This window comes from Sciurus vulgaris (genome assembly GCF_902686455.1).
Source record: "Sciurus vulgaris genome assembly, chromosome: 2".
NCBI classification, from domain to species: Eukaryota; Metazoa; Chordata; class Mammalia; order Rodentia; family Sciuridae; genus Sciurus; species Sciurus vulgaris.
Window position 1 is genome coordinate 7,066,831 of NC_136462.1, and position 13,805 is coordinate 7,080,635.

Below are 13,805 nucleotides of genomic sequence, written 5' to 3' on the forward strand. Positions count from 1 at the left end.
GGCGGGGACACCCAGACCTACAAGCCATGCAGTTTGTAAGCAAGTTCTCCCTCTAACTGAGTCGGATCCCCTCTGTTGGAGTGTCCATGCTGGTTCTGATTCTGGGCAGGTATGACAGGCGAGAGTCCCCTCCACTCATCTGCAGGTGTTTGAGAAAGGTGTGTGGCCTCCTCTTCATGCCTTCTCCAGATGCAGGCTTGTGGCTCTTGGTTGCTGCACACTTAACCTTGCCCAGACCAGTCACAGGCGGACGCCCCTCCTGCGGTAGGTGGCACTCAGGTTTGGCCCCAACATTCAGGGTGGGGTCTGGCAGCTCTGAGTAGAGCGGGACTGTGCCTCTCTTCCCCTGGACTCCACCTCAACCAGTCCACTCCGACTTCACGTTACCCCTTCACTCAGCCCGGGAACTCACTGACGTGTGTGGGGCCCGCTCAGCGTCAACTACAGGTCCCTTCGGACCTCACTCACCTCTGAAGGAGGCAGAGAGGTGCACCTGGGATTCGGGACCCACTCTCCAGGGGTGCCCTTCCCACCACACCAGTGGACCTGGGGGGTGGCGACCAAGACGCATGAGAGCAGCAAAACTTGTCACAGTAGAAGCCACCACGTTGGGAGCAGCCCCCAGGTTCAGGAGCTGAACCAGGTAATGGACCTCCAAGGCTCTCAGCCAGGTGATTCTGCCTCACCCTCCGGCTCCCATGGGTGATCTGGAATTCTGTGCCACGGTTTTGGTTGTCACCAAAACTGGGGCCAAGGGTGCTACATACCCTGCAACCCGTGACAGTCTCTAAAAGGCAGATCCAGAACCAGCAAGTAGGAGCAATAGGGAAGCTGCTTCTAGAGTGTTTCTAGAAAACCTCATGTCACGAAGGCTCACAGCAAAGGAGAGAGCTGCCTAGAGCACCTCGCATCAGGGTCCCAAGGCGGGATGCTCTTTGTAGCCACCGAATCTGAAACCTAAGAGGCTGCTTTGACAAGGTGGAGACCCACTCAACGGGCCACACACTGAAAGCAGAACCGGAAGCTCCTGTTCTCCTTTCTAACTGCTCACCTGCCAGAGCTTGCCCAGTGGAGGCTGCCGGAGTCTCTGCTTAAGCAGAATTTCTCATGGCTGCTGAAAGCCAGGATTGGTGAGCTCGGTGCTGGGAATGCACAGCCAGCCTCGAGGAGACAGCGGAGGGAAGGCAGGGTGCAGGTCAAGGTCGTGTGGGCAAGCTGATGGCCCATGTCTGCAGGTCTTGACTTCAGTCTGCATCACATCATTCATGACTGGGGGGACATGGGAATCACCTTGTACTCGCACAGGTATTCACCACGTGCTCTCACAGAAGACTCATCTGATTTGCCCAGAATGTACCATTAGGGAGAGAAATGGTCCCCTTTCTCCAAGCATCTTGATATGTTTTCCAAAGTAGGATTTAAGGATTGCTAAACCAACAATCAGAACAGCCTTACATATGGATACAAAGTACAGACTAACTTGTGCACTGTGTTTTTCAAGGTTTTCACATCTACTATTTAATTCTAATCAGACAATGACACAGTGAAGAAGGTGGATTGAAATTACTATCTGCTCATGAAAGTTAAGAGAGTTTGCTCAAGGTCTCATAGCTTGGAGTACCAAGCTCAGAGGTAGATGTGAACCCAGAGCCTGATTCCAAATACTGACCTTTTCCTTTCTGGTCTCTTCCCAGGGGGTGAGGAGTTGGCACTCAGGCTCGGGGCCATGATCTGTGACCCCAGCACTCACCTGCTGATCCTGTAGCTTGACTCCAACAACTCTGAAGCTGTTGCTGGCAGTGTTGTGGTAGATGTTGATCCGGCTGAATCCCTGCTGGCCAGGCTTGATTGGTACCCATTTCTTACTGGTGTCATCGTAGACCATCACGGAAGCCCGGGCTTGGCAGATACTCTGTTCACTGCAGAGCAAGAAAAACCCAAAGCGTCAGCCTCAGTTGTAGTGGATGGAAGCTTGCTTTGCCTTTTTTTTTTTGAACTGAGGTCACCAGCTGCTTGACATAGACTATCAAACTTCTAGCTGTCTGTGGAAGGGCCGCCCTTGAGGTGATGAGTCTCATTCTTTAAAGACCATGTGGAATGGACAGGAGGTTCTGAGCCCAAATCATGAATAGTTGGGAAAAGAGCCCCATCTTTGCTTTCAGGGGAAAAGGCATTTGAAAGAGAGATGAACTATTATTACAATTTGTCAGCTGCCTACAGTATTCTAGGTACTGTGTTAAACAATGCACTAAAGCACCTATGCTTCACAAGTTAAGAAGTAGTACTTATTACCCATGTTTTTCAGAGCTGAGAGAGATGTACATAAGTCCACACAGGTATTCAGCGATGAATTTGGGATTTCCAACCAGTTATTTCTGACCCTAGAGCACCTTATAGGACACAGAATATTCCTTGCAATGTTCAAAAAAATGCTCGATTTATGGTGTTGTGATGGGGTAGCATCAGATACACTGCGTAGACAATGAAGGGGCTGGGTAACCCAAAGAGCAGGCCACAAATCAAAACAGGTTGGTGGTTGTCTTTCCCTTTGCTAAAGGCATTTACCTATGAAATCGCTTCTGTCCAGAGTGATTTGGAAAACCAGGGAAGAAGCAGAAGTAACCCCTGCAGGGGTAAATGTTAACCCTAAAATTAAGACACAAACAACACCCAACACCATCTTGCCACAGCCTTTGGAGCCCCTGGCTTTTCGCTTGGGAAAGCCCAAGATCTGGAGTATCCCTCCAGTCTCTAGCACAGCAGGATGCCCAGACTAAAAATGTGTGAAAGGTAGGCCCTGAGGACAGCAGGAGGTGGCAGCTATCAGAAAGGTCACACAAAGACAATGAGGTACCTGTAGGAAGTTTAGAGTCCAATGATTCAGGAGCAGAAACAGAAGAGAAGCTTGGACAACAATGGATAACGGTGGCCAGACCAGGCGTCAAGAAAAGCCAAATCCAGTCCCCCTTATCATCCTATGGAAGAAGGCAGGGAACCAAAATATTTGGTAAAGATCTCTCCCCCTAGCTCCTGGCTACTGGGTAACAAAAGTGAAGTTTTAAGAATAGATTGGTCTCGGCAACTTGGAACCCATCGCTCAATCCTGGGTGCTCCAGAGGGCCTGGGGACCTGCTCTGGGGCTGGCAGCTTGCTGATGGTGGGGAGTATGGACGTTTATGATATTAACACCATTTCTGGGCACCCAGCTGAACTGCTGCGTGCGCTCAGTGGGCTCCTCCCTGCACCACTGCCCGCCCAGCTCCAGCCCTGGAGTTGAGGGGTCTGGGGCTGCACCCATCACCCATGCGGCCTGTGCTGGGGGCCTGTCCTGTCTGGCAGCTGTACAGGACTGAGGGTCAGGATTTTGGTCTGCAGTCAAGTCACATCCTTTTCCATGACTCACCAACGCTTATGGGATAGCGCCTACATTTCTGTGCCTTGGAACTTGGAATGCTCTATCTTTTAAGAGTTGGTCAGGAGGAGTTAAGTCTCTGGTCGTAAGGTCTAGTAAAAACCAGAGCAAGCCATGCACACGGTCACTCAGACCTGGACCGAGTCTCGCAATACAAGCTACCTGTAAGCTGAGTAATGGGCTAAGCGCTGTCACCTACTGCTATTGGTACACCCTGGTGCTCACTGTGACTTGGGGCAAGAGGGGATGTTTTCCAGATACTCCTCAGGGACTGGAGCCACTCTGAGATGCAGCGAGAACAGGCTGCATTGTCATAGTGATCTGAGTTGGATCCCAGCCGCACCACCTGCCAGCATGTGATCACTGGTGCCGGGAACCATGTGACAGGACAATGCCTCTGAGTGTCCCTGTGGGCAGCGTGATTGTGGTTTTGACCTCCTTCAGGAGAGCCCACCATGGTTGCAGAGTTGACTTACGGTCCCTGGTGTGTACATCGAGGCCGTGTGTTCCCCAGGCCACTCTAGCCACTGACCATACATGGCAGGGGCACCATGGTGGCCTGTGCCTGCCCAGCAGTGTGGGGACTGCCCACCAGCCTGTGGCCTGAGAGGGCTCTGCTCTTCTTCCTGCCCTCTTCCTTCACAGACCCCACCCCAGATCACCCCAAGGCTCTGCTGCCCACTCCTGCTCCCTCCATCCTCCACCAGGGTCTCCCAGAAAATCCGTTCCATGCCAACTGTCTGCATGGCTTTGCCATCTGCTTCTTGCAAGTCCCATGAGGGCAGGTGCACGCTTGTCCCATTCTCTGTTGTGCAAGGAGCTGGTGCATAGCAGGTGCTTAATAAATGCTCACTAGAGACTCAGTGCTGAAAAGACCCCTAGATGATCTGAGCTTCTCTATGACCCGTGGCACGGAGCCTATGAGAGACAGGAACTTGCTGCTCTCCCCAGTGGCCCCTGCTGTCACATGCTTTGATATAGGGAACCTTCTTGCTCTGAGTGACATTCTGCTCACTGCTCTGCAGAGTTACAGAGGTGTTCTGATCTACACAGCGTGACGATGGACACCGGACAGCTGAAGGAAGAGCTTGGCTCCTCTGTAACTATCCACATGACACTACGATCCCTTCGCCCTCCCTGTGACTCTTCTGAGTCCCCCACGTGTTGCATTCTTCTCTAGGGCCAGGGTCCTAGAGTTGGACGTGACATTTGGGCCTTGGTCTGATGAGCACAGATGCTAGTGAGAGAAGAAGCGAGGCAGGTGGGCCAGTCCCTGCCCCCAGGAGCCCACGGCGAGCCAGCCAGCAGGGCTGGAGGCCAGGGGAGCCTTTCTGAAGAAAGTGCTGCGTGGGCTTAAAGATGGAGACAATTCAGGAAGCGGATGTGGGACTCTAGGCGGAGGAGACAGGCCGCCTGGGCAGGGGAGGCGAGAACCACGTGGTACGCAGAGCCGTAGGCCCTTGTGGGGGCAAGGGTGCCTGGGGGTACCCCCCACGCCTTTCAGGGTGTTAGGAGCAGAGATGATATAAATGAAATGTTGGTCCTGGGTTGCCACCTACTAGGTGCTCAAGCGCCAGTGACTGTTTTAGTTATTACAATGATAGCCGCAGGTTCCTTTTTTTTCCCCCCTTGTTGCTTTTAACGCTTTAGGTTCAAATTAAATTTGTGGTTAACCAAAACCCTTGGGTGCCCCCATCTGATTAGTGCTTGTCTGTCTGCTTATTTCACTGCCACTAGCAGATCTAAATGCAAGAGAAACTTACTCCACTGTCTAGCAGGCTTAGGTTAATCACCCCTGGGTTTTGGTTTGGTGAACTCATGGCACCTATCCAGCCCAGTTGCTGCCTGGGCTCTGGGTGGCTCTGTAGCACCCTGGTGGATACTCCAACTGTAGTGTGCACGTGTGCCTCAGCATCGAAATACAAACGGAAGAGTGAGCCATTTTTTGAAAGCACATACCTCTTTACTAAATAAATGGGTATTTCCTTGTCCTTCTCAGCAGGCCCGTGACCCTAGCCTGTGTGGACCTGATCCAGCGCCCTGCCTGCCTTGGCTCTGCAGAGGAGAGGTAAGGCTGCTGCTCGTGGGCCTTGACCTCCTACAGGGTGCTTCCACGCCAACAAACAACCATGCGGTCAAAAGACATGTCTCGGGTGGTCCTGGGTGGGTGGAAGGTGGATGGACTTCCCCTAGGAGCTCGCTTGGAGTGGCAGGTCTAACTGGAGTCTTCTTCCCAGAGAAGACTCTCAGACAGCAGCCCAACTCCCTCCCCTCTGAGGCTTTGGCACAGCTTTCCTCCAGCAGCTGAGATGGACTTCACACAGCTCAGCGTGCACTCTCATCCCCTGAGGGGAGAAGCACTGTGTGCCTCCGGGCCTTGGCTTCCTTGTCTGCACTTGAGGACCTCTGTGACCTCAGAGGTCTCCTGGATGAGTGAGTACGCCCTGAGCTCTGCCAAGAAGCCCAGCACCGGGCAAGAAGGGAGAAGGCCCAGTCTCTGTCTTAGCACTGGGTTGGCAGTTTTCCTCTTAAACCACAAGCCACTTTGGGACATGCTGAAATCTCTTACTTACAAGGAGTAAAGGCAACACACCCCGTGTGCTCTGCACACACCCTGAAGCCCAGCTGTGGACCAACTTAAGATCTCTTATTTCAACATAAGAAATCACTGAAGCAGCTGGAGATAAGACTAACATACAGAAAAGCTCACGGCACGCCCTTGGGTGACAGCCCCTGCAGTCAGCCTGTCTCCTGTGCTGTCCAATCCTCCTAGAAAAGTGCACTCTGGCTCTGCCGCTCTGGTGGCCAGGAATGAGGGTTCTGACTCCTCCCCAGCTGACCTGGGCACTCCATCTTGCCCGCTCTTTCCTGAGCACAGCTGCCAGGGGTACCTTCTGCTTTGTGAATGTCTTCAGACCTTTCAGAGCATTTGCTACAAAACCTTGGAGTGCATATAAATCCTCAAAGTAAGGGCGATGGAATCCCAGAGGGGAGCAGGGCGGACCCCAAGGGACCTGCTGGAAAACACCAGGCCAGGACTGGGCCTGGAGAGAGCTGGCTTCTGCCACATGTGGGCTTCTGCCTGGGCCACACACTTCTGTCCCACTGGACTGTGAGTTTCTTGAAGGCTGGGGCTCTGCCACCTCCCCTTGGTAAATGCAGGCCTTACGGGCTGTAGACACCAGTGATCGTTGAACAAACAACTCCAGGAGGGGGAAAAGCACGGCGTCTATGATCACATGCCAGGGGACATTCCACTTGCAACCCTGCGCCCTGGTTCTCACGGTGAGCCGCTGCCAGCTAAAAGCAGGTGTCACAGATTACCATCAGCAAAGCGCCTGGGACGGAAGTCGGGAAACCACAGCACTGAGGGTGGCCACTGTGCAGAGCAAGCAGCTGAGGCTGCCGCTGCCACTCCAGGTGCCTCTTGGCTCAGCCCAGGCCCAGGGCGAAGGCTGCGGGGAGGCCAGCCACAGCACAACCCCTCTCCGAGGCCTCAGGAGAGCAAGGGCTGCCCTCCTCTGCTCCCCACGCTCTTGGTTGCTCGGGTCTCTTCCTGGTTCCCCCAGAACAGCACAAGGGTCCTACTCAGCCGATGCCCCTTCATGGGGGCCTTCAGATGGCTCTTCCCTCTCTGTCTTGGGGACCTAACTCGCCTCCCCACCAGGATGGAGCCTAGCATCTGCTGTGACTGTGGGCGTCCTGGAAGAAGCGCATTCGGCACTGAAGCCACATAGCCCAGCCAGTGCCTCGGTGGAAGTACCCGACAGAGCCCTGTGAGCTGATGTGAGCTGCCTACCCTGCTCCCAACAGCCCCCTGGCCCCTCTGCTCTCCCCCAAACTTCTGCTCTACGTCCTCCTTCACTCCCTCAGCCCTCCCCCACTGGACCTGGCTTCTGTCCTGGAGATAGACTGACACAGATCCAAAGGGTGCCCTGACCCTGCTCCAGAATCGCTCGCCACAGGTGAGCCCTTGTTTTTGGAAAACCTCTCCTGACCGGCTTGTCCTCCACCCTCCTGCACCTCCACTGACCTCTCAGCTATCCCTCCAGCTCCCCAGAGCTTCTTCCCACTCACCTCTCAGCGAGGATCCTGAAGCTGGGCCCAGGAAAAGCCTACCTAGTCTAGAATCCTCTGGGATGTTTGCAGATGGGGTGTGCATGCTTCTGGAACCAGGCCAGCATAGCATTCTCAAGTGGGGCCCTGCTCCAAAGTCATCCTCAAAGCTCCAAGTTTCCCAAATGTGCCCAGGTTAGTATTCCTACTCTTGCCCACGATGCTCAGAGTCTTATGCTGCAAGGTTCAGGAAGGCATGCACACCCTCTCCAGCAGAGTCTGAGGGAGGCCTGGGGGCCCGGCTCTGCATGTTCACACATGCTCCAGCTGATTCCGTGGCGAGCAGCCCTGGACTGTGAAACCTCGCCTTCGAATGTCTGCTCTTCCACTCCTGGACGGAGTTGACATCATTAACAAGATGTTGCCGACCCCTCTGCCAACCACTCTGTCCCTGACCTCCTTCAACTAGGAACCCTGTCTCCAACTTCTGGACCTGCCTCAGAGAGCTCAAAATCCGACAAGCAGAGCGCACTCTTTTCACTGTCCCTGCTTCAGAGAATGGCAACCCCTCAAGGTCGCGTGGAAAGTCACTTCACCCGCTGTGATACACAGGCAACCCACTGGCTCTTTTCCTGAGGTGGTAGGGATGGAACCAGGGCCACTGTACGCTAGGTGAGCACTCCATCTCTGAGGCACGCCCCAGTCCCCAAAGACTTCTTAGCCTCCCTCAGCTCTGCTCCTCTCTCCCCCTCGGTGGCCCAGGCCTCAGCCCTGGTTGTCTCGCATCTGATGCCACAATGGGCTCCTGCTGACCCTCCTGCCTCCAGTTCCAAGTCTCGTGACCCCCAACTCCCCTTTTGCAGTGTCACCAGCGAGATGTCCATCCAAGGCGCACCCCATGGGTCCGCCCTCACGGGGAGTTCTGCCTTCACAGTGCTTTGACCCAGGCAGGCTACGCCCTCCTCTGCTGTCTCCCTGTCTGCATCTTACCTAGCCTACCCACTCTCTCCTTCCCTTTCCTCAGCTCCCTAGAGGTGTGTGGAGAAGGCAAAGGCTGGCCAGGTGGAGCACAACATGGGCCTGTGGTGGCTCCCTGCTCCTGCGGACCTTGGGCTCCTCACGTTCCCGCCCTTGCCCCCCAGCCTCATCTTGTGGAAATACTCATGGCCCTCCATGCCTCCCTGCCCCAGATCGTGCCGTTCCCTCTGTCCAGACACCTTCTGCAGCCTAGCTGATGGGTCGTCCCTACTCCCCGGAGTCTGCAGGTATGCTGTCTCTTCAGAGAGCCTTCCTCGAGGCCCCAGGCTGTGTGGACAGTCCTTCCACAAGCCCTAGTACACATCCTGTGCCGACCGCCCCAGCAGCCCTTCCCAAAGTGCATTGCAACAAGTGTCCACTTTGGGCCCCTCTGCTGGACAATGCCTGCCTCAGGCTGGGCTCTTCCCTCTGGACAGGCTCCCGGGTGCTGCTCAGGGGCTTAGGCTGTGGTTCCCCTCTACCTGCGTGCCTTGCCACCTTGGACCTCCAAAGGTCCTCAGATTTGGCTCCAGAGTTACAGATGGAAAACATGGGATGTTTTGCTTTTAGTCTTCCTAAGTGAAAGATTTCAACAGGTGTTCTAAAGTGGTCTTTGGAATATGGTCTACAGAAAGGCAACAGCGTCATGGGTCTAAGACAAGGGTGCCGACTTCTCCTGGCTCTCCCGGCCTGCTGCCCCCAGTCCTGCCAGGCACTTTTCAGAGGAAGGTGGGCCTGTGGGCACAGTCACTCGTGGTAAAGCTGGAGTGACAGCCAAAGCATAGCCCCCACATGTGGTCCGATTAAAATGACTTCGCAGCATCACTCAAGTAATCAGGAAGAACGCCATTTCCCAAGATGCTCTTTCCAACCCTGGGGTTTGAACCTCACCTCTTCTCAAGGCTCAGGTCAAGCACCCCACCTTCAGTGATGGGTCTGTTCACTGCCGTTCACTTAACAGCCACCAAAAGTGAGGCACACTGCTTGAAACCTGGATGTCCCTGCCCTGGAGATTGAGATCCCTTAGGAAAAAGACAATCGCGAAACGGGAACCTGGGAGTGTTAGAGGAGAGAAAATACGGGTCTTGGGGAGGAGTTCCCACAGCAGAGCGGGGCTAATACATGCATCAATATTTTCTCACAGTGACTTACACACAAGGCACACGCAGGTGCCTGGTGTGGCGCTTGCAGTCTGTGTGCTCAGGAGCTCTCTGCCTCTGGCCTGCTCCAAGATTCCCTGTGCTTCTGATCAGTTTCAGATTTCAGGAAAGCTCTTTAGAGCCCATCTGCTTCCAGAGACCATGAACATCCCCACACCCAGCCCCAAGTCCTCCTGAGTGTGGCCAACACCTGGTAGGTGGCAGAGGAACTCAGAAGCAGTGAATGGGGGCGCCTGGGGACAAGTGTTCCAGAGCCAGGCTCTGGGCCCCTGTGGAGTCCTGATTTGTTTACTACCTACACAGGAGACAGCGGCTAGGGAGCCTCCGGCTGGGAGCAAGGCAGGCTCACAGACTCTGTCTGCACTGGGTGCAACGGAGTGGCTGCTCACCTGCTGAGTCCAGGACAAGGACTGGGGATGGGGAGGCAGGAGCCATCTTCTTTGCTGAATGCCAGCCTCTCTCTCGGAAGTGCCTCATGTGCTAGTTCAGTAGCCCACTCACAGGACAGCCTGCATGATTTGTGAGAGTTCAAGACAGCTGCCATGAAGTCCCTGTTCCACTTAGCCCACTCGCATTAGGGGACTTGTCCAAAGTCACTCTCCTCCACTGTCTTGGACTTGCCCCACCTAGGCCCCCAGCCTCCCTTTCAAACCCTTCCATGGCTGTGACGCAGTGCTAGCTCGGCGCCTTCCTGGACTGCTCCTTTTCTGACAACTGTCTTTCCCAAGGAGAGAGGCAGAGAAAGCATTAGAGGAAGTCTGCTTGGCTGGTGCTGGAAAGCAAGTCCTGGCGTAGCCACCGCAGGCCACCACGGGCCACCACAGGCCACCGCGCACAGAGACGGGAAGGTGAGGCTGGCAGGCCCTCAGGGAGGAAGGTGAGGCTCTGTAGGACAAGGGCAGTGAGCTCTCTGGACTGTTCTTTCAATCTGCTGGAGACCCAGTAAGACTGAGGAAGTTTAACGGGAGAGCAGTTTACCTAAGCTGATCAGCACCCCGCTGGCACCATCATGAACAGGAAAAACTGAAGAGCAGAGCTGCAGGCGGTCAGCTCCGTGAGGTGGTCTGAAGCTGCCCCCGTGTGCGGTGCAGCCATGGCTACCTCAGGTTCCTTTAGCCACCCAAAAGAAAACAAGGTGGCAGGCCCCTCCTGAGCCTAGAGAAGCACTTTCTCTCTGGGGGCTGTCTTTGGAGTGTCCCAGGAACCCTGGGAGTGCTGCCAAGGCCCAAAGGAGGAATGGTGGGCCAGCCCCAGGCCTCCCTGTGGGCAGTTTCCACGCCCGCCTTGCACCTGTCCCCTCCAGGGAGAGCAACCCACTGGCCCAGGAAGAGCTCACTGCCCGCTGGCCCCGCACGCTGCCGCTCTCCACCACTCTGCTGGCACATGCCACTGTCCCGTTTATCGCCCCCTCTCTGACTCAACACAAGAGCCCAAGACAGGTTGTCTTCTGTTTGCTTTTTGAAGATTGTCCATCACTGTGGCTCCAGTTACTGGGAGCCCAGATCGCTCTGTAAATACCCACATAACACTTGCTTTTATGTTTGCTGAGCTTTCCTGAATGTTGCATTTCTTGGCATTGAAGGATTTCTGGTGGGGGACAGGAGACTGTGACTCACTTGAGCTCCGGCCACCTCTGCTTTCTCTTGGTCTGTTTCTGCATTCATTGAAAAAAATAAACCAAGCCAGTATCCCATTTACTGAGTACCAACCGTGTACCGAACACATTCCCATGTTTAGGATTTGAAAGAAACCCAACCATTTGCTGGACATAAGATGTGGTCTCTGTCCCCAGGTGGAGGGCACTGGGCACTTGCAGGGTCACTCTGCTACCTCCTCTCTCTGAGCTGTGCATGGGGTGAACCACTGGAGCCAGAGAACGTACGTTGATTCCACCCAGGATCCCAGGGAGGCTGCCAGGAGGAGAAGTGAGACTTTTCAAGGAGGGAGTGGGCCCCTGGAGGCAGAGGGAAGTGTCAGTGGAGGCTGGGGGTGGAGGGTGCCGCCTCCCAGGACACCTTCATGGCCGTGTCCTTCTCCACCCCTACTCCAGGGGAAGGAGGAAACCAGCCCCACGCCAGGATGCCAGGACGTCCCAACGCAGCAATTGAGAAACACAGCTGGAGTCCTGGCAGTGCTGAGCTGACAAACAGCCTGCGGCTTCGTCCTCGATGGAGGAGATGGGCTGGCAGGCCACAGTTCGGAGGCGCCTGCACGCAGCCACACACCTCACCTGCCACCTGCTGCACAGGGGTCTTCTCACTCCCCTCCCCAAGGCAGAAGTCCACCAACTCCCACTTCTAAAAATCATTTTGAAGCTGTTTTCCCTCAGCTTTTTATTTTGAAGAATTTCAAACTTACAGAAATGTACACCCTTGGCCCTTTCATTTAAATTGGCCTGGGATTAATGTTTTGCCATATGTGATGTATCTCCTATTTTTGGTTTTTCCCTGAATTATCTGAAAGTAAGCTGCAGAAACAATACTTCAATCCTGGGTTCTTGAGAATGCTGTTTAAAATAACATTCTAGCTAGGGATGTGGCTCAGTGGTGGGGTGCTTGCCAACATGCACAAGGCCCTGGGCTCTATCCCCAGCACTGAGCAAATAAAATAAAATAAGGACTTTCTAATGGATAACTTAAATGCCATTCTTACACCAAAGGGAATCAGTAATTTCTTAACAAATCTAATACAGAGTGCATACCAAATGCTACTTACATTCCTAAGCATGTTCCTGATGTTTTAGACCCAGGACCCAAACTTGCAGGGCCACGGTTGTGCTGTCTGCTAACTCTTTTTAAAGACAGGATTTAGGCTATTTAGGGGGGTGGTTGCCAGGGCCCAGAGTAATGGGGCTGCCATCTTGGACTGGAACCTCCAGACCTGTGAGCTAAACAAACTTTTTCTCTTTATGAGTTAATTGTGTGAAGTATTTGTTACAGTAACATGAGGCTGGCAAATACAACCCATATTTCAGAGTAAAATGAGAACATCAGTAAAAATTTCGTTAGTTGTCAGTAACAATGTTGATACATGTCACTGTGTATCTGGAAAGTTCCACTGTGTGCTTGTAAGAGAGAAGAAGGCAAATAATGTCTTGGTATCATCATATGGTTTTGACTCAGAACCCAAAAAGGTCAAGTTCCTGAATGAATTTAGAGACCGGCAACAGATAGCAATGAAAACAGTGAATTAGATCTGTGTATATTACCACGCAGACCAACAGTGACTGAGCTGTGTTTTTGTGAATGTGAGAAATGAAGCAAGGCTTTGGGTAAATGAAGCCTTGGTTCAGCATCCGGTCCATTCATCTCTTCTTCCAGCCACACAGGATGGAGGAAAAGATTGCCCCCCAAAGGGCAATCCAGACGTTTGCCTTTTGTCCCCGAGGGCCAGCGTCCTGGGTACCCATGCAGCTGCGCCCCCTCCCCCCCGCCCCGTGACAAGTGGAATCTGAACAACACAAGAGCTACGTCAGTGAGGGAGTGACATACTGAAGGTGACGCACACTTTGGGAAAGACCCAAGGCGCGGCAGACAATGGAAGGCCAGGCAGCTGGATCTCCTGTCGCCCCCTCGGGCACGGTCACTCACTTACTCATGCTGTCTCCTGTGGCACACCCTGCCGTCAGCTGTTCCTGCTCTGGGCAGCCTTGTCCAACCAGCATGCACAGGGCCCTGCTCTGTGCAGGGCTCTGAACCCCACAGGGCTCTGGCCAGCTCTCCAGCTGCTACGTTGAGCTCTCATCATGGTGAAGGAGCCGCCACCCACCTGAGTCACAGCAGACTAGGTGCTTCCCTTGCCCACTTCAGATCCATGGGGAAGTCCTGCAGTCGTCCCTCCCAAGTTCACACCCGGCTTCCCGTCTCCTTATATGTTAGACCTGTGTTTCCCTCCCACCCTCCTGGGATCCATCAGGAAGTCCTGCAGCCACCCCTCCGGAGTCCTGCATCTGGCTCCCTCTCTCCCTTGCCACCATCACCTCTTTCTGGATGGCTGGGCAGCCTCCCAGGAGGCTTCCCGCTTCTGTTCTCGTCTCGTTGCACTGTGACCATCATCTACATAGTGGCCAGAGGCTGTCCTCAGGTGCTATTGGTGTATTTCCCTTTTCCAAGAACCCTGTGACGTCCCCCGAGGCCCATGCGCGGCTGTGCCCTCAGGCT

The 13,805-nt window shown here is 54.2% G+C and overlaps 1 protein-coding gene across 6 annotated transcripts in view; it reads right to left on the bottom strand.

Moving 5' to 3' along the window:
• Positions 1-13,805, bottom strand: part of EVL (Enah/Vasp-like) — a 141,601-nt gene that overhangs the window by 40,648 nt on the left and 87,148 nt on the right. For all 6 annotated transcript variants that reach the window (XM_079129514.1, XM_079129516.1, XM_079129517.1 and 3 more), the window contains exon 2: positions 1,751-1,919. In XM_079129514.1, the coding sequence (XP_078985640.1) occupies positions 1,751-1,919 (169 nt within the window). The remainder of the gene's footprint in view (positions 1-1,750; positions 1,920-13,805) is intronic.